This window comes from Vespula pensylvanica, chromosome 3 (assembly GCF_014466175.1).
Source record: "Vespula pensylvanica isolate Volc-1 chromosome 3, ASM1446617v1, whole genome shotgun sequence".
NCBI classification, from domain to species: domain Eukaryota; kingdom Metazoa; phylum Arthropoda; class Insecta; order Hymenoptera; family Vespidae; genus Vespula; species Vespula pensylvanica.
Genome location: NC_057687.1, coordinates 3,057,130 through 3,083,450, shown reverse-complemented (window position 1 = coordinate 3,083,450; position 26,321 = coordinate 3,057,130). Strand labels below are relative to the sequence as shown.

At 34.6% G+C, this 26,321-nt stretch overlaps 3 protein-coding genes across 10 annotated transcripts in view; 1 reads left to right on the top strand and 2 right to left on the bottom strand.

The window, feature by feature from the left end:
- The window catches only part of LOC122628003 (GTPase-activating protein CdGAPr), a 38,013-nt gene extending 30,996 nt beyond the window's left edge, over positions 1 to 7,017 (bottom strand). The window contains exon 1 of the mRNA XM_043809772.1: positions 6,740 to 7,017. The gene's annotated coding sequence lies outside the window, so the exon portion shown is untranslated. The remainder of the gene's footprint in view (positions 1 to 6,739) is intronic.
- On the top strand, positions 2,716 to 23,459 carry LOC122628001 (acetyl-CoA carboxylase). Of its 7 annotated transcripts, none has more exons than XR_006326961.1 (14): positions 2,834 to 2,925; positions 8,225 to 8,364; positions 9,307 to 9,601; positions 14,760 to 14,883; positions 14,984 to 15,314; positions 15,435 to 15,732; positions 15,815 to 16,028; positions 16,109 to 16,442; positions 16,525 to 16,985; positions 17,060 to 20,890; positions 20,976 to 21,255; positions 21,322 to 21,602; positions 21,684 to 22,411; positions 22,898 to 23,459. XR_006326961.1 is itself a non-coding variant. In XM_043809759.1 (14 exons), exons 1-13 carry the CDS (start codon positions 2,849 to 2,851, stop codon positions 22,296 to 22,298), a joined length of 7,281 nt encoding a protein of 2,426 aa, XP_043665694.1. In that variant the 5' UTR covers positions 2,834 to 2,848; the 3' UTR covers positions 22,299 to 22,334; positions 22,898 to 23,459. The 7 variants fall into 7 exon arrangements, 6 of the variants coding, with proteins under 6 accessions (XP_043665698.1, XP_043665694.1, XP_043665692.1 ...); XM_043809759.1 differs by having other exon boundaries at positions 21,684 to 22,334; XM_043809757.1 differs by having other exon boundaries at positions 21,684 to 23,459.
- Positions 22,781 to 26,321, bottom strand: LOC122628012 (SID1 transmembrane family member 1-like). 2 transcript variants are annotated; one of them, XM_043809794.1, is made up of 10 exons: positions 26,080 to 26,321; positions 25,726 to 25,916; positions 25,352 to 25,659; positions 25,118 to 25,268; positions 24,924 to 25,007; positions 24,537 to 24,851; positions 23,911 to 24,460; positions 23,557 to 23,825; positions 23,270 to 23,479; positions 22,781 to 23,181 (listed from the first exon to the last, which is right to left on the bottom strand). In XM_043809794.1, exons 1-10 carry the CDS (start codon positions 26,120 to 26,122, stop codon positions 22,894 to 22,896), a joined length of 2,409 nt encoding a protein of 802 aa, XP_043665729.1. In that variant the 5' UTR covers positions 26,123 to 26,321; the 3' UTR covers positions 22,781 to 22,893. The 2 variants fall into 2 exon arrangements, with proteins under 2 accessions (XP_043665729.1, XP_043665730.1); XM_043809795.1 differs by having other exon boundaries at positions 26,143 to 26,321.

Here is a 26,321-nt window from a genome sequence, read left to right as displayed (position 1 = left end):
TTACTAAAAAAAAAAATAATAATAATAATTTATACATATTGTTCTATCATTAGGTATTATCTTGCGACATTTGATTCGAACTAAAAGAAAAAAGTACTTTTGGTAAATGTTTTTCTAAAAGAATAAAGATGAAATATATTTAAATTGCACAACTTTAATATTCTCTTTGATAATATAAAAGGTTAATTTAATATCGAAGATGATAACAGGCTGATTGATCAACGATGAGAAATCACAGGGATAGAAGAGACTTATCAGAAGCAAATAGATCAAACCATAGATAATGCTTGAAAGGACGGACAGGCACATCATAGAAACTTTGGTGGAACATCGATAAGGTGCTACTTCGTAACACTCGATTATGTTATCGTAACGGGACGTCGATAACCTTTGTACAGAGGGTCCTTCAAATTTAAAGCCGTCAAGTTTAGATGCTTCTTCCTAAGAAATTTGCATTTCTCGTAGGAAAACAATGGCGCGACCAAGTTAAGCATAGAACTCTTCTTTCTTTCTCCCTCTTTCTCTCGCTCTTGTTGAATTCACTTAACCCATTAGTCTAGAGGCTTCCTAATGTCGCTTCCGAGGAATGTAATGAGTCAGTACAACGGCCAGCATCGGAGCGCATTCTGACGCGTATACGCTCCCTGTCTTCTCATTGGGGGATGCATTCTTCAGCTAAAAGTACGCGTTAATAAAGAATCCGATATAAAGAAAAGAGAAGAGAAGAAAAGAAAAAAAGAAAAACAAAGAAAATACATTTTTTATAACGCATTGCACTTACATCATTAAGTCATTAACATTCTTCGTACATTTTAGTATACTTTTTTATTATTCATGAGAAATGATTCCCATTGATAGACTACTCTTCCTGCCTATTAAATAAAAAAATTATGTAGATGAGATAAAAAAAAAAAAAAAAGAAGAAGAAAGAAAGAAAGAAAGAAAAAAGAAGCAACGGAAATGATTTTTACTTTATAGAAAAGATATAATTTTCGTGGATCAACGGTAACAATTGGGTCATGAGCGAATCTCTCAGCTGTCCAGGATTTTCTGTTTTTAACAAAGCGAAGCATTTTTCTTTGAACTCGCTGTCCAAACTTTGCCGTACTATATCCGTCACTGCGGTGCTCAATATTTGGCATGTCTTATATTCATCGTCGAGAGGAACGTGATTATTATGTAGCATTCTTCTGTCGGTGCGATATGTTACCTTAACATTGGCATTTTCTTTACAGAGAGAAGTGATTTCTTCCAATACGGTAACCTTGAATTTCTCAACGTCGCTTGCCGTCAGGTTATACTACGAAGAGGAAACTTGAGATGTAATAACAAACAAACAAAAAAAGTAGAGAATGAAGAGTGAGACAGACATCAGGGAGGGAGAGAGAGAGCGAGGAGAGAGGTAGTAATGACGCAATTTTTCTTCAAACTTACCGACGGTTTAATCGATAAATATTTTCTACAATAAGAAAAATCAATACATTTTGTTTCGTTCTGCTCATTTTTTAAAAGCGACAAACGCTTTCTCGGTAGGTAATGTAAATCATATGTTACTTCAAAATCGTTCTGTCCATCTTTCAGATGTATCGTTGCGAGCATGTCTTTATAAGAATTATCCGAAATCAAATTCCAAAATATGTATCGTAAAATATTGAAAATATCGCGAGTATTGTTTTCGCAGTATCCATAATTCGTCAATTGGATCGAATAGTATCCGCCATATTCTTTCGACATTTTAACGTCTATATGAATATACTTCGATTTTTTCGATGTACAATATTGGGATTTCCATAGATCGAGAAAGCGAAACAACGCCTGGAAAAACGTTCAAAGTGCGTGTAGTGAAAGTAAATATATATATATATACTTACACATATGTATTAATTAATATTAGTTAACCGACATAGTTAACCGACATACATATAAACGACATTATTCCCGCGTTTACACTTGAAGAAGAAGAAGAGGAAAAGAAAAAGTTAGATCATAATAATTGATAAATCGTATTTTCTATAAAGATCGTTTTCGCAATAACTTCCAAAATTGCTATAATATCGAACGAATTTAAACTGAATTTTATTGAAATTATATAAAAGAATTATCTATGAGCCCATATCGTCATTTTCTTTTTCTTTTTCTGATCAATGATATTTTACTTGACAGATAAAAGAAGTAGAGAGATAAAAGTTAAATATGGGTATACGAAATAGAAAAAGTTTTTCGTTTATCTTTTTATATTGGTAGGATTATCGAGGATCATACGGAGTTAACGTTTGCTAAAGCTCACTAGAATAATTCGACAAAGAAAATTACGTGAACGTGTAATTGCTATCGATACCCTTTTCACTACATCCGTCATTAAATTAACGTCCAACGTCGATACCTCCATGATGGGCGCTCAAGTGCCTGCAGAATGTCGACCTCTAGACGATACGAGAAAAAAACACTGAGTAAAGAAACGAGGATGCTCGATCGGTAAGGTAGACGTGAAATCATTAGTAGCCGAGTTAGAACAAGATAAAGTGATAGAACATAGGTAACTAAACGAGGAGAAATATAGAAATTGAGAAAGGTGAGGTTTAATGGACAGTGACGTTGGTATACCAACTAACGCCGCGTAAGGTGATACAGTGTGTACGAAATTAGTGCGATAATAAGTACAAAAAGAAAGATAAATGTACGAAAGGTGACAAAAACATTTTATTGCCTTAACGATCAACGTCGATCTATGATTGATCAACGTTGACCAACGAGGCTTCTCTAACGCGTTTCGGATCATAACGCTTTGCGTTTTAACATTTACACATTTTTTGTCGTTGTGATAATTGTCGAAAGAAAGGCTACACGAATGACAGAACACGCACGAGACGACGAACCTAACCTCAGGGAGGAGCGTGCTACTCCACCGCGTAGGATTCGTCACCGGTGAGTTAGAAAAAAATGGCTTCTCTTCAATGATACGGAATATTATTTTTCTTTTTATTCTTATCTTATATTTCGCGTTAATTCATCGGAGTTTTTTCTTTATGTCATGAATATTATTCTTGATCGGAAATTAATTCGGCTGAGTTCTTCTCGGTAACGCGGGTTCCCTGGAAACACGCCACGCTTCGAGCCGACCAATCACAAGTCGTTCCAAGTCGCCTGACTCGTCTCTCGACCAATCGTACGAGGTCTATCAACTTTTGATTGCCTCACGTGCAAATCTATAAACGTCGTAGACAAGTTCGTACAAGAGAAACAATATTTTCTTCCTTTCGTGTGATATTTTCTTGTGTGTCGCCGCGTCGTGTGTCGCGACACGCGCGTGTTTCGTGTGTGTACATTTTTGGTCTCTTTCTACCGTTTTTCTACGCTTCCTATCAAATATTAACGAACATTTGTGTGACTTTTATTAATGACATAATTCCCTTTATATTTTTATGGCTTGGAACAAGAGATTGATATAATAATTAGTTGCGAATGTAATCTAAACAATTCATTCGAAAATAAATCATTGAGCACCCTTGTAGTAACGGAACCACGTGGTAATTGAGAGGTTAATTAATTAATTAAAAAAGTCGAGTGAGAAGGTCGATTTGAAACGACAGCTAAGAAAACTACGACAACACGATTTGTGATTCAATAAACGTCTTAAAAGTACTAAGATGCTTCCGAGGCATAAATTGACGTATTATGCAACCAATTTACAAGTTGTATTATGCGTAGTACTCGTGGATGGTGGTCTAAAATGTTCGAAATAACGTCTAATCTTTATATATATATATATATATATATATATATATATATATATATATACACATTTGTACGTGGCCACATTATAGCCTAATTTCCAACTAAAAGTTATCGATCGTTTTTGTTATTTTTACGTTCGACCTACATGACTTAAATAATACGATTTAGAATAATATCTAGATAAATGAAAAATTGTTATCTTTCAATTTTTTTTCCCTTTTTTTTTTTTTTACGTATAAAGATAAAAATTATTATCACATAACGCATTAAATATTTATGATTGTATATATGTTCACAAACGAAGGCATACGCGCGCGCATCGTACACACGTATGTAACAAAATATAATTTAGAAATGAAACGCGTTTCATGTAAATCGCGAGTTTTTTTTTCCCAATCGGTTGCTATTGGATACGTAAGAATTACAGTGTACATAATAGATTTCTTTACATAGTTTTCCCTTTGCGATAAGTTTAATTCGTAGTAAACAAAAGAAAATATATAAAGGAGGAAAGAAAAAGAAAAGAAAGGAGAAAAAAAAAAGAAAAAAAAAAAAAAAGAAAGAAAAAGCTCGTATCAACGTACTTATCTTCACCAACGTAATCATAAATTCATAGTAAGTCCGACGTGTCGACATTGCAAATAGTGATCGGTCATTATGTAAATATCTTTTCTTGAGTTTTTGTAATTAACCTTGCATAGATAGATATGTATATATATATGTGTGTGTGTATATGTATATGTGTATCGATCGCATGTAAAAAATAGAGCTGTTTATATATGTATATCAAATCAATTGTCTAACACGATTGTGACTCTCTGCTTCTATTACTTATATCTTTGCGAAATAGTTGCAAAAAAAGAGATAAAGTGCATAATGTGTATAGTTACCAGCGTACCCCGCTTTCGCCCCTTTTTCTCCCTCTCTCTCCTTTCTCTACCCCCTTCATTTCATAACACGTTAAATTTATAATATTTCTTTCGCGTTAAATGTAATCTTTAACGAACGTTTCATTCATTATCGCACAAGTCATTTGAAAATATTCAGGTAAGAGAAATTGTGAAGAATTCGTGAACATTTTCTGTTTTCCTTCTTCTTTTCTTTTTTTTTTTTTTTTTTTTTTAGATAACAATGTAAATGCGTTCTTCGTTAAATCGTAATATAGAGTTCCATGTTACTAACTTCGATTCTAATGTTAACTACGATTCAAATTGATCGGCATGATTTTTAATTTCTATTATCATTTTCTTTTTATCTTATCATTTTAATAACGTTAACATTTTATAATGTAGAAATAAGAAGAAAGATTAACAGATCGGTTGGTTAATCGATATAATGACTTATTAAATATCATTTAATTTATCATAAGATGATTTATTATTATATATTAATTTTTTCATCGAAGTTATCAATATCGCGGCTAAAACGAGAAATATTATTTGTATAGAGTGTGTGATATTCTTATTTTCAAGGACGTCCTGTTTCTAGAAATCCCTGGTATCAAGATCTAATACATTTGGAAGTGTACTGAGTTGTGTTTGTACGTACATACGTACTCAAGTACGTAAATGCGTAAGTGCGTAAGTTTGTATGTGCGTCTGTCTAATAAAAACAACGTTATCGAGTTTCGAAGGACTATAATCGCATATTTTTAGTCTGAGGTCATGCGATTTGCATGAGAAAATTTTGCGATAACATACTGACCGAAGTATTTAGATAAACACGTGATTTAAAAACAACCATCATGAGATAAACATGCGAGTTACATAACTTTGAATATTTTATTAAATCGATCAGTGATGAGAAATAACAAGAGAGGGTGAGAGAGAAAGGGAGAAAATGTAAATATAATGATAAGGAGAAAAGTGTATGACTTTTTCTAAGTTAAAAAGTAGATAGCAATGCGTAAGAAAAAAGAAAACGAAAGAAAAAAGAAAAGAAAAGAAAAGTTAGAAGAAAAAAAAAAAAAAAAGAAAAGTAAACGTTATATGACAAACGAGCATATACATTTCGATGAGAAGATTTATTGAACGATAAAATGATTTATTGACAATTGTAACGTATTTTGTTTTCCTCATTTTCCGTTTTGTGAAATATAGTTACGACTATGGATCGTAATATCAGGTGTACTCGTGCCATTGAACCGTTCGTGCTAGTTACAACGATTCTCAAGATTGACGTTGTTTCGTTAATGACGCACGTTCTTACTTTGCATTAAAATCCGTATAATGATAATTCGCATACCTCGATTCATGTTGCTGAGCTTTATCTGCTCTGAATGTACGTGCTTATAAAAAAACGGACGTAAGAAGAAAAAAGTATTTCCGTGATTTCTACCGATTGTGAGAGACGATGCTTGAATACCCGTTTTTTTTTGCATCGCATAATTATTTCGAAATTATGTGAAACTGTAGTATAATTCTAAGGAAAGTAACGGATGTTAGAAATTCTCACCATGACAAACTCGACTTTCTGTGGAATTTTACGGTTTAGTTAATGATTACATTCTTATTCTTTAATACGATAAAAAAGGAAGAAAGAAGAAGTTGTTATACGTAATCGAATTATTTCATTTAAATATAATTTTGAAATACGAAATTATCATAAAATTCAGCAAAGTTTTTCAATAAATATAAATCGTTATCTACCTTCTCGTCATAGTTTTAATTTCATATCTTAACTTTTATATGAAGTATTGTACAGCTTAAGACTAAATCGTATTAATCATTTACAACGTGCTACAAGGAAACGAAACTTATTATTATATAAGACGAATCAGTAATTACATTGCCATTGTAAATACTTATTTACAAATTTATTTAATTCTCGTAAAAGATGTTTCGTAAAAAATTGAACATTTCATTTTCATTTAAATTTATTTCACGATCATTTTATCTTCGAGAATAAATCATATTTCTTGTCAATAATTATTGATTCATCTTCTATACCAATATAGAAATGTAAAACGACAAATGTAAATTTCAATGTTAACGAATACACACACCTAATTTTATCTCGTCAATCTAATATGGCAGCCATTTTGATGACATTCTTCTATCCTTGATCGCCTCAACGTGTCCATCTTCTTCCTTTTCTTTTTTCTTTCTTTTGTTTGAATAAATATATTCGTTAAAAGTCGTTTTAAATATTTCTCTTCGATACGTCAACTTTCACGAAAGCTTTCACAAAGATTAAGTTTCCTAACGGTTACGATTCAGATCGTTAAACAGAGTCTAACGTAAAGAAGCAATGATGGAATTGGCGTAACTGATGACGGCTCGTGTTGTCGCGGAACTCGCAACTTGTTTCTCGAGAAACGTAGTAAACAAAGAATGAAATAAGAAAAAAAAAAAAAAAAGAAATCAATTGGAATAACATTCCATTTGGACGATGTTGAGGGATGAGAGAACGAGGTGGGGATAGATGCGAGTAAAATTCAAGGACGTACATACACAATACTTGTGACCTTTGAACCTTTTAGTATTGTCGTATCCGGTCATTCGTTTATTCGATATTTCTTCTACGGCTTATCGATATTATCGTTTTACGAACATTCGTCGAGTCGAGTCGAGTTATGTTCGTGGCATCAACGCGATCGGCAGTGTGTTTCTATCATTCGCGTCGTTCGATCCTTTTTTTCCCCCCCCCGATTTGTATTTTAAATAATTACTCGATACTAGTTAATAAAATCCAGAAAATTCAATTCAAATCTTGCGACAATTTATGCGAGCGAATAATTCGTTTATTCTTTAAGCGTCGATTATAATTAAGATTGTACGTCGTTTATCACTAAACTATCAGGAATATCTTCATTAATCCTATACGCAAATTCATTGGTACGAGCAAGCATTCGAATGTTTGTATACTTCCTTTCGTCGATATCGGATTGACACGATCTGTTTCAAGGCCGATAAATATATATGGTAAACTTTTGATCGTCAGTGTGATTCAAGACTCACGGATGATAGGATCAATCAAGAGAGGATTGAAGTACGAAGAAGAAAAATATACGAAATAAGGAATTCTGATTTGAAAGAAGAGGGATAAAGAACAAACGAATAAAGAAGGATCTTGAAGAACTGAATGATCGAAAAGCCTGGTATCGGCAAGGTGCGCATTTAGCATGCTACGGAATCTTCTGAACACTCTAACCGGTACTTCGATTTGACATAAGAAAAAAAAAAGAAAAAGAAAAAAAGAGATAGAGAAAGAAAGCCGTTGCTTTTGCTGTCCTTTCTTTCTTTCTTTCTTTTTCCCCTTCCACTTTGGCTCTCGGCGCGTAATTCACAAAGTACAAATTGTTAGAGAATTATTAAGAAAAGGCAAGATTTTTGAAAAAGTTCGCGTCTCTTCGTCGTGAAATCTGAAAATTTTTCGCGTTTGACCGCCTAACGCGGGGTGTCCTCTTCAACGTGCTCCTAATAATTCTCCTTTTAATCCTTCTCTTCGTAATCGGTAGTCCGGTGTCCGTTACAACTGGTGTCCGCAGGTGGTTTCAGGAAATTCTGTACGAGCACGAAGAGGAACCCCCTTGGTGGTGGTGGTTGTGGTGGTGGCGACAGTGGTGGGGTTGGTGGTCCTCCCTTTTAACAAAGGCGAGGAATCGTCTCGGTCGTAGACCTCTTCACGGTGAGTAGAAAGCCTTTTTCGCGTAAGGCATCTCTTCTACTGCTTCCCCGACGGATTTCGATCGATTTCTTGAAATATTATCTTTTCCCACTGTTCTTCTTCTTTCTCAAGAATTTAACGACCTCGTAACGTACGTAATGTACTCAGCTGATTCGTTGACATTAACAATTATAATTGATGCCTGCATGTGTGGGTAATTTGACCTTGAACTTGGGTTATCATAGAAATCCGATGAATTCCTTCCTCTTGTATCCTTAATATACACATTGTGGATTTAACAACTATTCTTTTATTATCCATTTGTAAACATTTCCAAAGGCTTCCAAAGACGTTACGTTCCTGTAACGCGTTATGCATGGATAATGGAAATTAGAAAATATTTTTCATCCGGCCATTGATATTAATGTCGATCGAAAGTTAACAATAGATATTCTATTGTTTTCTATGGTATAGCAAATATTTCGATATGCGTGCGTACATATATCTAAGTACGCCGTTTTCTTTTGCTTGGCACCTCATTAGCGACATTTCCAGCTATGCGTTATTGGCAGGAAGTCGTATTGGTTTTCCCGCGATTAGCTTTTCTTCTTTCGAACACTTCTTCCACGTTAAACAGAGCCTACGTTCGACCGTAGAGCGTAGTTTCAAGATGGAATAGTCGTTTTATGATAGGTTCTCAGCTCGGCTAATCGCCTTTAGAAATCAGGAATTTTAAACGCTTTCTTTGCATGCCGTTCGCTCTCATAGAATCGATTTCCTATTTTCGAGGAATAGATTTAATGCTGGTGGTTTTGCCTACTTAGGTCTCCTTTACCCCTTTTTTTTCTTCTTTTTTATTATTATTATTATTATTTTTTTTTGTCCCCAAATTTCTCCGCAAAAAAACTTTTCTTTCAAACAGTTCTTTATCCCGAGTTCGCGTATACGCGACTTGTTTTGAAGGTAACGAGAAGGAAAAACCAGAGGAGTCACAACCAAGGATCTCCTCCTCCTCCTCTACGAGCGAAGAAGAGATCGTTCATATTGTTGAACCTTCTTCTGGTGATAATAGGGAAGACAACTTCGAGATGTCCGAAACGACGCCGGTTAGCTTCGTCGTCGGGGAACCCGACCCAGACGCCGAAGAGGAGTTGGAGATTGGCGATAGTTTTCCCATTGATGGGAACGATGGGAACAGCCTTCAAGGTCAACAATTCTCCATCCCTCCAGGCTTGGTTGAACGACGTAAACGACTCAGGTGATCATCATAAGATTTTTCTACTTGATCTCGTTTCCCAATGTTATTTTCGAAAGAGATATCTCGATGATCAATGAAAAGGATCTAACGATTTAGTTTTTTTGGGACATTCGATTGCTTTTATCTTTCGTCGATAATTGAGATGAAAACAAAGTTTGACGAGAATTATTTTCGTAATAATAATAACAGATAATAATAGATAATAATGATAATTAATAATGATGATGATGGTGATGATGATGATGATGATGATGGCGATGATGATAAGACGACGATGGTATTTAATGCTGATTTTTCGCAATTCCAAATGCAGAAGAAATGACTACTTACAAATTTGAGTGATGTCTTTATTTCTTTCATATACTCGTTTTATGAAAAACGTTAGACGCATTTAAATTACATTGTAACCATTATTGACCTTCCTAACGAATATCAATGAGAGTATTCATAAAAATGTTTTATTTAAATAACTGATTAATCATATTTACATTACAAAATGATTGGCTTTCAATCGTCATTTTGTAAATGAGAAATTCATTTTAAATATGGCCGCGGTTTCATACGTTTACGATATATTTGATAAAAGAAATATTTAAACGTACGAGAATTGAACGTTCGTCAATATATATTCTTCCTTATTTTCGTATTTACAATTTATTTCTCTTTTCATGTAGAAATTTAACAATTTAATGACACTATAAAAAATAATTATTTCAATTCGTGATTGTTTTATTGAGTCGCCAGTGAATATATCAACAGAACGATCTCATAATGTTCTTTGACCGTAATTACTTATTCATGCGTTCAATGTAATGAGGATTTCATAATCAAGTTATGGCTACTCGTGGATATATTTATCATTTATTACGTATATTGTGGAATATTTTTGTATATTAAGAAGCAAACCAAATGTCGCGAACTTATTTTTTTATTTATTAAGTTACTACTGTATCTTTTACAATATAGGATAGAACAGAGTAGTATCGAAATCAAATACCCAAATATTTCCTATGAATTAAATGATATGACCAAATTTTACAGTACATGGCTGTGCCATTTGAAAAATGAAGTGCAATGATATATAATTTTTGTTTTGTTTCGTTAAAGATTATTTTTATTTATCAGGGTCAACCGGTTTTTTGTTAAACGAAACTGATATTTAGTAAAATATTTTTTTGTAACGTTTGATAAACTCATAAACAAACAAAAAATTTCGAAGGGGGACCACTTCGTTGACCTCGAGATGATCTTGAACGAAAAAAATCTCGTTTGTATGGAGCAAAAAGTAGAAGTTTTTTTAAAGAAGTAATTTTTAAATTATGATTGACATTAATTGTACTTGAAAATAAAAAAAGTACCATGTCAATGTATTTACCTTTTCGAATTGTGCAACTTTGTTCTGTAAAATCGTTGCATACCAACCAATCGAAGAGAAGTGTTAAGTGTTGCTTATATAGCAACTCTGTCCATGAATCGATAAATCATGTCAGCGGATTTTTATGGAATTTAAAGTCGTTTTACAAATTGCCCACGATTTATTAATCCATGTAACACGTATGTAAATGATAGAAGATTCACGATAAAAATTAAATTGATGAGTATCGTTCCTCCTAGAACATATAGAAAATATAATAATTATTTATCCTCGGATTTCCTTTGAAAACAAATATCTATAATGAAAGGAAATGACTAAGTTGGTACGACGAAATATTTTAATGAAAAATATAAATAAATAAATAATGATGTATTATCGTATTTTAAACCAACGTAATTTGAAAATAGTAAGTTAAAAATATTATCGGGTATCAGGCACGTCTCACAAGGTTCATTTATTTTATATCAATTTCGAGGTCACGAACTTTAAAGAAAATACGAATCCAACGAAAACTTTTGTAATAACGCGTTAAACGAATTGAAAAACATCTAAACTCGTTAGATTTTCTTTTATATAGCCGACGGAAGTTTCTGAACTTCATCAAATTCGAACGGTTCAAAACTGAGTATGCATTATGAAAGTACAGTTAACCTTGTTTCTGGTAAGCCGTTATGAAACATATTGACGACACTATAGAAAGGATGGTCGAATCTTTAATTGGGTCGTTACCCAATTTTACCTTGAAGAGAAAAGATTAAATAATATTCTAATCGATACATATTTCTAATCGATACGAGCATTGACCTATTTCTTTTTTCTTTTCTTTTCTTTTCTTTTTTCTTTTGTTAATAATTTATCTTTTTAACATAATAATTAGTTTAACGTTATTAGCGTCTTTATAATGCATATTGAGATATCTAATCTCACTTGAAAGTGTAGATACAAGTAATGAACGAACTACGTTCATCAGAAATCATAAAAATGCAACAAGTAGATAATTTCCTTTTTCTCATTTTACATAAGAGTTAATTATAGTAACATGTTCTGAATTTTGTGTAAGTATAAGGAAATAAGATTTTGTTTAGATATAAGATACATAAGTTTCTTTCTTATAAAAGCTATTGATAACAAATTTTAATAATCTGATATTTTTTATCTTATGCTTCAAACTAAAACCATCTTTTCTTTTTTTTAATTTTTCATGTATTTGATAAAGTGCGTACATATATTAATATTTTTTTTCACATACATACATACATACACATATATATATATATAAGATTTTAGAAATATATATATATATATATATATATATAAATTTAGAGTACTTTGCTTGGTTTAAAAAAAGTCTTTCTATTTCAGAAAGTCTCTGAATATCTTTTCGACCAATTCCGTATCTCCGTAGATAAAGCACGCACATGTAAATGATTAGATGTACTGTGCTTGAAAGATCAACGGGCAAATGAAGCTTATTCTCATTGGTCGTTAATGGATCAGCTGATTTTACCATCGAATGCGTGTAAACAGATCTCTCTTCTGATCTATGCTAGCCGTCGAAATGACTTGCAGAGCGTTTGAAACGTGCACGCTAGTATGGAATAGCAATAAATTTTGAACATGAATGTTTATCACTTTTTAATGTATATTTATTACTTGACATATGTTATGCTTTTTTCTTGATCTTTCATTATTAGTTTGATTACTTAATAAGATATTAATTTTTTAAATTTACAATTCTAATCGAATTCGATGTCATATTATCGATATTCATATCATGATCGATTCATCCATTATCGATGATATGATTTATGGATAATTTTATTGTTTATGATTATTGATTTAATCGGAATTTTATTATTCGAATCGTGGATTCTGGCTAAGATTATAATGAAATTCTTTCTATATGTGTCTCATTTTTTTAAATTAATGTCGGATATTTGATAAAGAAAGTACGTGTTCAGCACTTCCTTATAACAAGTGCAGTATAGGTAGTAGGGGATTTCTCGCATGTCAAAGAAAAGTAACCGTTCACCTTGCCTATAAGCTGTCAGTGACGATCCGTCTTTCTTTGTAAAAGGACGTTTGTATCATAATCCTTTCTATAATATTTATTTATTTTTTTTTTCTTTTTACCGCGAAAAATTCCATCGTCGATAGATCCAATTAAAAAATTTCACCCATTGCTAGATTTCAAAACGTTCTGTATCTTTACGAAAAAGAGCGAGAAATGCGATTTTGATTGATTGATTAATAAGAGTTGTTCTTGAATTTAAAAAACTGTTCTTCAAGATCCTTTTTTGGTTTGAATCGAGAATACTCGATCTCTCGGCATGACTAGAATCTTTCCACGTTTTTTCTCATTTGGTTGTTGATTTTAAAATGAAGTCGTAGACAGTAAAAGAATATATGCGGAAAATATAAGAATTTTCAAACAAGTAATTATAGAAGAGATATATCTCTAAACGTTTATAAAACGAATATAAAACGCGAGTGACCTTGTGATGTTCTTAGAATCTTTCAAGAAGAATACAAATATGATGAAAGAATGTTTTACGAAGTAAACGATGGATTTCTCGTATACATAAGAAAATGAATAACGAAATTATCATGAGTATGGATGAAGGATTGGACTTGGACCTATGAACGCTAAGAAAAATGACTGCGTAAACACGCTTGTTAGAGTATTCTTTTGGTCCTTGAGAATAGTGATCGATAACTTTTGAATTTTGAATTTCCTTGGACGTTACGTTGGATTTCGTTGTTTTCTTTTCCTCTTCTTTTTTTCCCTTCCTTTTCTTTTTTATGTGGTATCTACGGGATGAAACGCATCAAGAGATTTGTTTTAGCTGAAAGAACTGAAAAAGAACCGATGTGGACAAGTTCCGACAATCTTCAAGGAACGACTATCGTCAAAATAACGTCGGACGAAGATAATGCGCAAGGAAAAGAGGAAGAAACGAAGAATTATTTACAACCAAGAACATCTGGATTAACGTAATACTGTCTCGATAATTTAATTTTAATAGATATTTCCGTAGAATGGATATCGACAAAGTAGCATGATGTACGCGGCGTGTTTACTCGTAGTCGTTTATGTAAATATACATTATATATGTATGTATATATATATATATAATTTTTTTTTATAAAAAAGCATTTATATGTAACATTGGCGGTACAGGCAAGAAAAACAGCTCGACGTGCGATTTATCGATGTATTTTTGTTACAATTTATAGTCGATTAAAAATAAAAGATGATTATTGTAACGATTGAAAAAAAAAAAGAAGAAGGAAAACAGAAGACAAAAATATGGAACTGGCTGTATCAATCGGATTGATGATACTGCTATCCAGAAAACGTGTACCAGTTTAGAGGCACGACATTGCGTGAGCCGTTTAAATTAACGGTTTACATACTTTCTCCACTCTCATTCATGCATTTTTAGCATAGTCAGATGACAAGGCAGCAATCTTTCTCAGGAATTCATAGAAATGATGCGTCTACCGTGATCGTCTTTTTTATCATAAATACATATTTTATAATGTCATACTCGTTACGAAGTAGCAGACAACAACGGGAACTAACGCAATAAAGATGAAAACTATTACGTGAAGATATAGAAGTTATATTTATTATGTTAAAATATTTATGTAATCAATTATAGATTATATCAATGTAATAGTGATACGTCGATAATTTTTCTGATAAAATAATAATAAAACACTAATCGATCTTGATCGATCAGTTTTAATTAAAAGCGTGGTCCGTTTTCATTTTTGCAGACCCAGCATGTCGCAGGGTACGGTGATGATTCAGACACAAAATCGATTGCAAGAGAAAGACTTCACCGTTGCGACACCCGAAGAATTCGTACATCGTTTTGGTGGCACCAAGGTTATCAACAAGGTAATCGAATAGCATTTAAAAAGATAATAAAACGGTTAATGCAAAATGGTTATGCGACGAATACAATTTTCTTAGATTATTTAATTCGCATTATTTGTAGGTTTTAATAGCTAACAATGGAATCGCTGCAGTCAAATGTATGCGGTCGATACGACGATGGTCTTACGAGATGTTTAAGAACGAAAGAGCGGTACGTTTCGTGGTCATGGTCACGCCGGAAGATCTCAAAGCTAACGCGGAATATATAAAAATGGCTGATCAATATGTCCCCGTACCTGGTGGAACAAACAATAACAATTATGCGAACGTCGAGCTCATCGTGGATATCGCAACGAGGACGCAGGTGCAGGCTGTTTGGGCTGGATGGGGTCACGCATCAGAAAATCCTAAATTACCAGAGTTACTGCATAAGAATAATATCTCTTTTATAGGTAAAACGTTCGACTTCTCTTTCGATCGAAAAATTATGAACTTGACTAAAAATCATATAAATGTTTATTATATACGAAGAATATCTATTTAATCGTTCGTATTGTGGTAATAACATTCAGGTCCATCCGAGAGAGCTATGTGGGCTTTAGGTGATAAGATAGCATCGAGTATTGTCGCTCAAACAGCAGATGTTCCTACGTTACCTTGGTCGGGATCTGAATTGAAAGCTCAATATAGTGGCAAGAAGATAAAGATATCGACCGAATTGTTCAAGAAAGGTTGTGTTTCCACCGTCGAGGAATGTCTTGCCGCGGCTAATAAAATTGGTTTTCCGATTATGGTGAAAGCTAGCGAAGGTGGCGGCGGTAAGGGTATTAGAAAATGCGAAAACGCGGAAGAGTTGCCCGCCTTGTTTAGGTGAATTGAATGATCTGTAATTAATAATAATTTCTTTTTAAAGAAATGTTATGTATAAATCATACGTTCGTAATTTTTGTAGACAAGTGCAAGGCGAGATACCGGGTTCACCGATATTTATCATGAAAATGGCGAAGTGTGCTCGTCATTTAGAGGTTCAATTATTAGCCGATAATTACGGTAATGCAATATCGTTGTTCGGCCGTGATTGCTCTATCCAAAGAAGACATCAGAAAATAATAGAAGAGGCACCAGCGGTAATAGCCAAGCCTGAAGTCTTCGAAGAGATGGAGAAAGTACAAACACAATAGTTTCATTAATTACAAAATTCTCTTCTCTTGTACGTTATGTAATACTTTTCGTGTCGATTTAACAGGCTGCTGTGAGATTAGCAAAAATGGTCGGATATGTCAGTGCGGGTACCGTTGAATATTTATACGATACTTCTGGCCGTTATTATTTTTTGGAATTGAATCCTAGACTTCAAGTGGAACATCCGTGTACCGAGATGGTATCGGACGTTAATCTGCCCGCTGCACAACTTCAAGTGGCGATGGGATTGCCTCTTCATCATATTAAAGATATACGTCTCCTTTATGGCGAGAGTCCTTGGGGAGACAGTCAAATAGATTTCGATCAGTTACGTCATAAACCACAACCTTGGGGACATGTGATAGCTGCTAGAATTACCAGTGAAAATCCTGACGAAGGTGATTGTCCTATCGGAAAAATTGCGAATCGATTGTATGATCTATACCGATGTTTAATGCATAATGCGTTAACGTATTTCAGGTTTCAAACCGAGTTCTGGTACCGTACAAGAATTGAACTTTAGATCGTCGAAGAACGTTTGGGGTTATTTTTCTGTCGGAGCATCGGGTGGTCTTCACGAGTTCGCAGATTCTCAATTCGGTCATTGTTTTTCCTGGGGGGAAGATCGTTATCAAGCTCGAGAGAATTTGGTGATAGCGTTGAAGGAATTAAGCATCAGAGGTGACTTCAGGACAACGGTGGAATATCTTATAACTTTGTTGGAAACTGAAGCCTTCCAACAAAACAATATCGACACGTCGTGGCTCGATGTGCTTATAGCAGAGCGCGTTAAAAGCGATAAGCCAAACGTTTTATTAGCCGTCACGTGTGGTGCCATTCATATCGCTGATAGAACTATCACTGCTTCGTTCACTGAATTTCAGACGGCCTTGGAGAAGGGTCAAGTGCAAGGCAGTAATGATTTAAATAACCTCGTAGATGTGAGTCGATTTGATTGTCTAGTTATTATGTAGTTAAAAAATATATTCGTTAAATTTTGATTAAAACATTTCAGGTAGAACTAGTGAACGATGGTTACAAGTACAAAGTTCAAGCAGCTAAGTCAGGTCCTAATAGTTATTTCCTCGTTTTAAATAGTTCCTATAAAGAAATCGAAGTTCATCGACTTTCCGATGGTGGTTTGTTACTCTCGATGGATGGTGCCAGTTATACGACGTACATGAAGGAAGAAGTAGATCGTTATAGAATTACTATAGGTAATCAAACCTGTGTATTTGAAAAGGATAACGACCCGTCTTTACTTAGATCACCATCAGCGGGTAAATTGATAAATTTCTTGGTGGAGGATAGTGGTCACGTCGATAGGGGACAAGCTTACGCTGAAATCGAAGTTATGAAAATGATAATGACGGTAACGACCAGCGAAGCTGGTACATTGTTCTACGTGAAAAGACCAGGTGCTATTCTCGAAGCTGGCACTGTTATAGCTCATTTAGAACTGGATGATCCATCTTTGGTGACGAATGCTGAGGAATATAGTGGCCAATTTCCAACGCCAGCGGTACCAGCTATACCAGACAAATTGAATCATCTTCATTCCAAATATCGGACTGCTTTAGAAAATACACTAGCTGGTTACTGTTTACCAGATCCGTATCATTTACCACGTTTACGTGAACTCATCGAAAAGTTCATGTTCTCCTTACGCGATCCTAGCTTACCGTTGCTCGAACTTCAAGAGGTAATAGCTACGATATCAGGAAGAATCCCAGCTTCAGTCGAGAAGAAGATCAGAAAATTAATGTCCTTGTACGAGAGAAACATAACTTCTGTTCTTGCACAATTCCCCAGTCAACAGATCGCAGCTGTCATTGACGGGCACGCTGCTACGCTTTCGAAACGTTCCGATAGAGATGTATTCTTCTTGACTACTCAAGCGATCGTACAGCTCGTGCAGAGATATCGAAATGGTATACGTGGTCGAATGAAAACTGCCGTACACGAACTTCTTCGTCAATATTATATGGTCGAGTGTCAATTTCAACAAGGGCATTACGACAAATGTGTGTCCGCTCTGATAGAACAATACAAGGACGATTTAAGTACCGTAACTGCCATGATTTTTAGTCACAACCAAGTAACGAAAAAGAATATATTAGTGACTATGCTGATAGATCATCTCTGGGCGAATGAACCTGGTCTCACCGACGAATTAGCTAGTACTTTAACGGAATTGACCAGTTTGAACAGAACGGAGCACAGTCGTGTTGCGTTAAGAGCCAGACAGGTATTGATAGCTGCTCATCAACCTGCCTACGAACTCAGACACAATCAAATGGAATCCATTTTCTTATCAGCCGTTGATATGTACGGGCACGACTTTCATCCGGAAAATCTTCAAAAGCTGATACTCTCCGAAACATCTATATTCGATATCCTTCATGATTTCTTCTATCATTCGAATCGTGCAGTTTGCAATGCCGCCTTGGAAGTTTATGTTCGCAGAGCCTACATCAGTTACGAGTTAACGTGTTTACAACACTTGGAATTGTCAGGAGAAATACCTCTCGTACATTTCCAATTCTTGCTCCCTAACAATCATCCTAATCGACAAACCCAATCGATTGTTAATTACAGAACAGGAGCGATGGCAGCATTCAAAGACTTCGATCAATTTCGCGAATACTCGGACGAGATCTTGGACTTGTTGGAAGATTTGTCGTCGCCGAGTTCAGTATCTGTTAAAGTCCTAGAGGCCGTAGACGCGATTGGTAGCGAATCTCGTCACAGTACGTCCATAAACGTATCGCTCAGCACTGCGGCGGAAGCTGCAACTGCCGCAGAATTAGGTGAGAGGCCAGCCGAACCTGTACACATTTTAAGCATTGCCATTCAAGAGAACGGTAATCAAGACGACGCTACTATGGCAAGATTATTTGGTGACTGGTGTGCAACGAGCAAGGAAGAGTTAATATCTCGCGGTATCAGAAGAGTCACTTTCGCAGCCCTAAAGAAGAAACAGTTTCCAAAATTCTTTACGTTCAGACAAAGGGACGGATTTGTCGAGGATAGAATTTATCGACATCTCGAGCCAGGGTGCGCTTTTCAATTGGAACTTAATAGAATGCGAACGTACGATCTGGAGGCCTTGCCTACGTCGAATCAAAAGATGCACCTGTACCTTGGACAGGCAAAAGTAGCCAAAGGGCAACAAGTTACAGATTATCGTTTCTTCATACGCTCTATTATTCGTCATTCCGATCTTATAACGAAGGAAGCAAGTTTCGATTATCTTCACAACGAAGGAGAGCGCGTGCTGCTCGAAGCTATGGATGAGTTGGAAGTGGCCTTTTCGCATCCTCTAGCTAAACGTACCGAATGTAATCATATATTTTTAAATTTCGTTCCTACGGTGATAATGGATCCTGCCAGAATAGAGGAAAGTGTTACCAGTATGGTACTTAGATATGGTCCGAGATTATGGAAGTTACGTGTTCGCCAGGCCGAAATCAAAATGACAATCCGTCCAGCTCCGGGCAAATCGACGTCGAATATACGCTTGTGTATCGCCAATGACAGCGGTTACAGTATAGATTTACATCTTTACGCTGAATCGACGGATCCTAAGACAGGTATCATTCGTTTTGAATCTTATCCACCGCCTGCTGCTAACTTATCCAATTGGAGACCCGGCCCTATGCACGGTTTGCCAATTTCAACACCGTATCTCACCAAGGATTATCTTCAAGCCAAGAGATTCCAAGCGCAAAGTGCTGGTACCACTTACGCGTACGACTTGCCTGACATATTTCGTCAGCAAGTAGAAAAGTCTTGGCACAAATATATCGAGGAGAGACCAAATTCGAACATCACGATTCCCACGTCTGTGATGGATTGCGTTGAGCTAGTACTGGACGGTGACAATCTCGTTGAACAAAAGCGTTTGCCTGGTGAGAACGACGTAGGCATGGTAGCTTGGAGATTAACTCTTTACACACCTGAGTTCCCGGCTGGTCGTGATATTATACTTATCTCCAACGACCTCACGCATTTTCTCGGCTCGTTTGGCCCAAAGGAGGACTTCCTATTTTACAGAGCATCCGAGAGAGCGAGACAACTTGGTATCCCGCGTATTTATTTCGCCGCGAACGCAGGTGCACGTATTGGTCTGGCTGAAGAGATCAAAGGATTGTTCAAAATAGCTTGGGAAGATGAAGGTGAACCTGAAAAGGGATTCAAGTATATATACTTGACACCAGATGATTATGCTCGTTTAGCACCTTTTAATTCAGTCAAGGCTTCCTTGATCGAGGATCCAGCCGGTGAATCTCGTTATAAGATTACGGACATCATTGGCAAAGACGATGGTATAGGCGTGGAGAATTTAAAATACGCTGGTATGATTGCTAGCGAAACGTCCAGAGCTTACGATGAAATCGTCACCATCTCCATTGTTTCGTGCCGCGCCATTGGTATCGGTTCTTATTTGGTGCGTCTTGGTCAGAGAACAATTCAAATTGAAAATTCTCACATCATTCTTACTGGTTACCGAGCATTGAACGCCGTCTTAGGACGCGAAGTGTACGCTAGTAACAATCAACTAGGGGGTATTCAAATTATGCATAACAACGGTGTTACTCATGCGGTCGATAGTAGGGATTTGGAAGGCGTGGCCACAGTTTTGAAATGGTTGAGTTATTTCCCCAGGGCAAGGGGTACAAGTTTGCCGATATTACCCTCACCTCTCCCCGATTCTATCAACCGAGACATTACTTATGTACCTACGAAAGCACCTTATGATCCAAGGTGGATGTTAGAAGGTAGATACTCGCCTAACGATCAGAATGTCTGGGAAAGTGGTTTCTTCGATCGTGGATCGTGGCAGGTACGGTTCACTCTTTATAAATCTCTCTTAGCAACTGTTTTAAATTTTATTATCGATGGTATTAACGATTCGTTAAATTATGTAGGAAATCATGAAACCTTGGGCACAAACTGTAATAACAGGTCGAGCGAGATTAGGTGGTATACCTTGTGGTGTTATCGCCGTTGAAACAAGAACCGTCGAATTACATCTTCCTGCTGATCCTGCTAATCTCGATTCGGAAGCTAAGACAATATCTCAAGCTGGTCAAGTATGGTTCCCAGATAGTGCCTACAAAACCGCACAAGCTATTCGAGATTTTAATAGGGAAGAACTGCCGCTTGTTATATTTGCTAACTGGAGAGGATTTTCCAGTGGCATGAAAGGTATATGTGACGAATCTTTGTTTCTTCGTCATCCCAGAATCTAATGATTATGCGTAAATTTTACAGACATGTACGATCAAATTGTGAAATTCGGTGCCTATATCGTCGACGCGCTGAGAGAATACACGAAACCTATATTTGTATACATTCCACCAAATGGTGAACTCAGAGGTGGTGCATGGGCCGTAGTGGACACTACGATTAATCCACGATACTTAGAAATGTTTGCCGATACCACCAGTAGGGGTGGTGTCCTGGAGCCGACTGGTATCGTAGAAATAAAATTTAGAAACAAGGATATCGTCAAGACTATGCATAGAATAGATCCTGTTATTCAAAAGTTAAAAGTATGCTTTTATATTGTCTTATTTCTTCGATTGCAATTTTCATTAATAATCGCCCTATCTGTTAATTAATAAATCTTCTAGGAAAATCTTAATGCATCAAATTCAATCGAGGAAAAAACGGAAATCGAAACAGTAATTCGTAAGAGAGAGAAAACATTGATACCGATATATCAACAAGTTGCTGTCTACTTTGCGGATCTTCACGACACACCAGAACGAATGTTGGAGAAAAACGTGATACAGGATATAATACCATGGCAAAAAGCAAGGCCGTTGCTTTATTGGAAATTAAGACGGAGACTTTTGGAAGAGGATATCAAGAAGGATATTTTGTCAATGCAACCTAAGCTCGACGTTAGACAAATTGGTGCGATGCTACGACGATGGTTTATCGAAGATAAAGGAGCTACAGAATCGTACCTTTGGGATCAGGATCAAGCGGCTACCACTTGGTTGGAGGCACAGCTTGTTAATGAGAATAGCGTTATATCACGTAATATTATGTGCGTAAAGAAGGATGCAGTTATCACACGTATCAAAGAAGCTCTCGAAACTTGTCCAGAAGTAAGATTAGATGCTGTCCTGGAAATCGCGCATAGATTAAATCCTGCCGAACGTGCCGAGTTACAAAGGACTTTATCGCAAATGGAAGCACCAGATCAGGAACATCACATCGATTCGAGTTCTTCATCCTAATTCAAATTGAAAATGTTGTGCATCTGCGTACCTGGTGTATGTAGTTTTATTAGAAGTAATTATTTGTACAGACATTCACGCGATATTCTTACTTGTTGATAGCAATCATACAGGTATAGTATAATTTTTTGATGGCATATGATTGGTTTAATCATAATTGTTTTTAACACTAGAACTACCGACAATTATTCCGGTATATTAAGGTATGCCTCGTATATGTGTATCTCAGAGAAAAAAGGAAGAAAAGAAAACAGAAGAGAGGAAAAAAGGAATTTATAAAATTGATCATATGTATATATGTAATAGAAAAAAATCATAATGCCTTGAGAAAACATGTGATGAAAATTAAAATAGAAATTTTTATAAAACCAATTGAAATCGGTCGTTTTGACTGGTTGGTAAATCTAGTGTTAAGGATTTCTAGGGAAAAAATTAAAAGATTTATATAACAAAAGTAGTAATATTTTAAGAGAATAGCCATGTAAATTTTATATCATCTTTAATTATTTGTCTTTTATATTATATACATTATATGCAGTCTTAAACTTGCATAAATCTCACATTAGATACATGATCTCAATTTATTTATATAACTTTAGAAAACTGGGATTTGACTTCGATGTACGTCAACAAGATCATCATCTAAGGTAAGTAGAATCATAAACGAGAAGAACATCGCAAATGCAGACAAGAAGTGCCAAATATCGTGTGAATCGAAAAAGTTTAATAATATGCAAGGCTTATTAAAAAGACGTGATTGGGCGGGAGTAAGATTCCAGGATATCGTCTTATGTATGAAGAAATATAATGCAGCTGCCCAGAATAAGACTGCTAATATGATGTACATTAATGGTTTAAGTAAGATTTTTTCTTTATGGCACAACTGTAAAGAAATAATTATTATGTTACAACAATTAAGTAATCACAAAAAATATGGATTAATGATCTAAAAAATTATTTTCAATAATTACCTTCATTATTATATAAAACAATGTATATAAAATTAAATTGGACATTAAGATCGCTAATAAAAATGTAGCGAAATTTTTCTCATGATATAGATTACCATATACCGATAAACCAATATTACACAAATTTGCTACAACAAGCATTGCAAATCTTCCAGCATAAAGTGGCCGGAATAAATATGTTACTCCACAACGTGCGTCGTGTTTTAATGTCTACAAAACAAAATACACAATGAAACATTTAAACTGTCATAACATGGAACTGTTATAATATAAGAAAAGAAGCATACTTGAAAAACCCTAGTAAAAAGGCCTCTGTTACATCTCCAACGTCCCATATAATATATCTGGGCTGTTAAATTCAAACAGGCAAACAAATGTGTTGTCGTAAATATTGCCCAAAAGTATGTGGAACCATCTAAGACTCCAACTAATCCTAAAAGTATAATAAGGGCCAATGTCCCAAAGGTTACTGGAGCTCTAGCGTTTATATCAGGATGACGAGTTTGATAAATTTTTATCATACATAGTACTGCTATTATATACATGAAACTAGTATCTGAAATGTATATAAAAAAATGCAATATTTTCTTAACAAAATTATTTTAAAAAGTTAAAATCATAATATATTAATATTATATTACCAAATTGAAAATTACTACGACTTGGACAGACATGATAACTTCCCGAAAGAACACCTTCCATTATGAGTGCAGTACCCATTGCATAGAAAAGTCCATAATGCTGTGGTATTCCATAACATTTTGTTTTTTGTTTGTCTGATTCTTCTAATTCTCGTGTATACGTTAAAAATATAAATAATAAACCAAGCAGAACGTATCCACAGTTTGAAAAAACGTGATTAAAGTCAGATATTAATCCCAATGGATGTGCACATAAGAAATTATAATAACACATATCTTGATTTCCAGTAGCATGAAGCACTCGTTCATATGTTATTACCAGTTGTAAAACAGGTAACGTATAAAAAATAGCAACAGTTGCTAAATAATATAAATACAAGCGTGATTTATGCTTTAAAATTTTTGGTTCCTTCCGTGCTAAATCACAAACTGACAGTACAATTTTTGTTCGTATTACTTCTTTATCTGAAAGAGCATCCTCCATCATATCAATATCATCCTCATCTAATGAAGAATCTTCTTCAACCGTTGCCCATTGACTAGGACCAATCTGAAAACAAATTTCTGTGACAAAATATCATAAAATAATAGAAAATTAAAAGCTTTATAGAATTCTAACATTATACCTCTTCTAAAGCCGAAGGACTTTGAATATTCTGACTAATTTCATTATCTCTGTCGGTTAGCATTTCTTCCCGAAGCTTTTTACCTTCTCTAATTTTACCTACAATCACAGCTACTACACAGCATACACAAAATATAATGATAACAAATGCTGCTGCACATGAAGCCACAACATAATCTTTTTTTGTAATACTGGCATTTACAGTTAATGTAATATTTTTACTCCTAAGCAACCTGGTGCTGAGTACACCATTACAATCTGTGTCATCTCCTTTAACTACAAGTACAATAAAAAATCCAAAAGGATATGCTTCTTTCTGAAACATATATGAATATCTGTATTATTTTTAAATTTTAATTGTGTTCTTAGAAAAGAAAGAAATACTTACAGATACTGTGATACCACCTTTCTGACTTATAGTTTGCCAATGTCCAGAAAATTCAATATTTCGTTCCAAGTCAAATACTGGACACTAAAAAATAATATAGACGTGTGCGCGTATGTGTGCATATATAAATATATACATGAATAATTATATTAAGATATATAACAAAAATTTTATTAAAAAGTTGCACAACTTACGGATACGTTTTGTATAGAGAATGTCATGCAAATATCATTGTCTGATTCAACACTAACAATTACAGACGAACTTTGGGATTCTTCTGGAAAGATGTAACTATAATATATGGGCTCCGAAGGAGAAATTTCTACACTTCTTTTTTCATTTAGTCTGGAAAACAAATGGTATTAATGTAAACTATAATATATTCTAAATAATCTAAAAGAAATGAATAACGATGCAGTTTAACTTACCTTATATTAAAATCTGTTTCTTCTGTTACACTAAGATTAAAAAAGATATTTGTATGACTAGCTGTAGATATACTAACAGAAATAAAATCTTGATCATCTGCATCATGATAATCACTTTTATAATATTTTGTTGAACATAACGTTCGACTGGTTTTATTATATTTCAATGGATCAAAATTTACACTTTCAATAATAAGAGGAATCTGCCAGGATAGAATCCCTCTATCTTGTCGAACGACTACGATCAAAGGTAAATCAGAGGTAGCATCACTTTGCACTTGTATTCTTGCAGTTTTTAATAATGTGTTCTAAAAAGCAAATCAAACCAATTATATGATATATTTTTTTTTAAATAATAATATGATATACTTTACATTCTTTGTAGGATATAAGAATACATATTCGATGGTACTGTTTATTGAAGCATTATAATTTTGTGTATAGTTTGCAGATATAACAATTGGAGTAAAGGATGGAGCTAGTAAAACGGCCTTAGTTTTTAGAATACTAATAACAATCAACGCTATTGATGATATCAGGAGTTTCCACATGTCCGTTTTTGTACCTATTAATATAAAAATATTAACAATTTGAAACTAATTAATTTATAACATCTATATAATTTAGTTGATATTGCTTAAAAATAAATATAATTTGCTAAAACAAATGGTCAATTAAAATTTACATATAACGTTATATATTTGTGTTTAATTCTTCTGATAGATTACCATTAGGTATTTCCCCTAGCCATATACGACATAAATGAATCATTCGAGTATTATTACACTCACGCACATCCTCTGGTTTTTGATGTTGTTATTCATTGGTTATTTTGTCCGTATGAAAATTGTTTTAATGCTGAGTAGTCGACGATGACAACTACTCTTTAGATAATTGATTAATTACGCGTTGTATACGCGATTATATTAACATAAGCTTTTTAGTCTTTTTTTTTCATTTCATGTCAAAT

Bases quoted from the DNA above. Each gene is read 5' to 3' on its own strand.
- LOC122628012 (XM_043809794.1), bottom strand. From the start codon at position 26,122: ATGATTCATTTATGTCGTATATGGCTAGGGGAAATACCTAATG. The intron at 25,660-25,725 runs GTAAAGTATATC...TTTGCTTTTTAG, and splicing joins TCTTATATCCTACAAAGAAT to AACACATTATTAAAAACTGC. The intron at 24,852-24,923 runs GTAAGTATTTCT...TATATGTTTCAG, and splicing joins AAGGTGGTATCACAGTATCT to AAAGAAGCATATCCTTTTGG.
- LOC122628001 (XM_043809759.1), top strand. From the start codon at position 2,849: ATGACAGAACACGCACGAGACGACGAACCTAACCTCAGGGAGGAGCGT. The intron at 16,443-16,524 runs GTGATTGTCCTA...AACGTATTTCAG, and splicing joins CAGTGAAAATCCTGACGAAG to GTTTCAAACCGAGTTCTGGT. The intron at 21,603-21,683 runs GTATGCTTTTAT...TAAATCTTCTAG, and splicing joins CTGTTATTCAAAAGTTAAAA to GAAAATCTTAATGCATCAAA.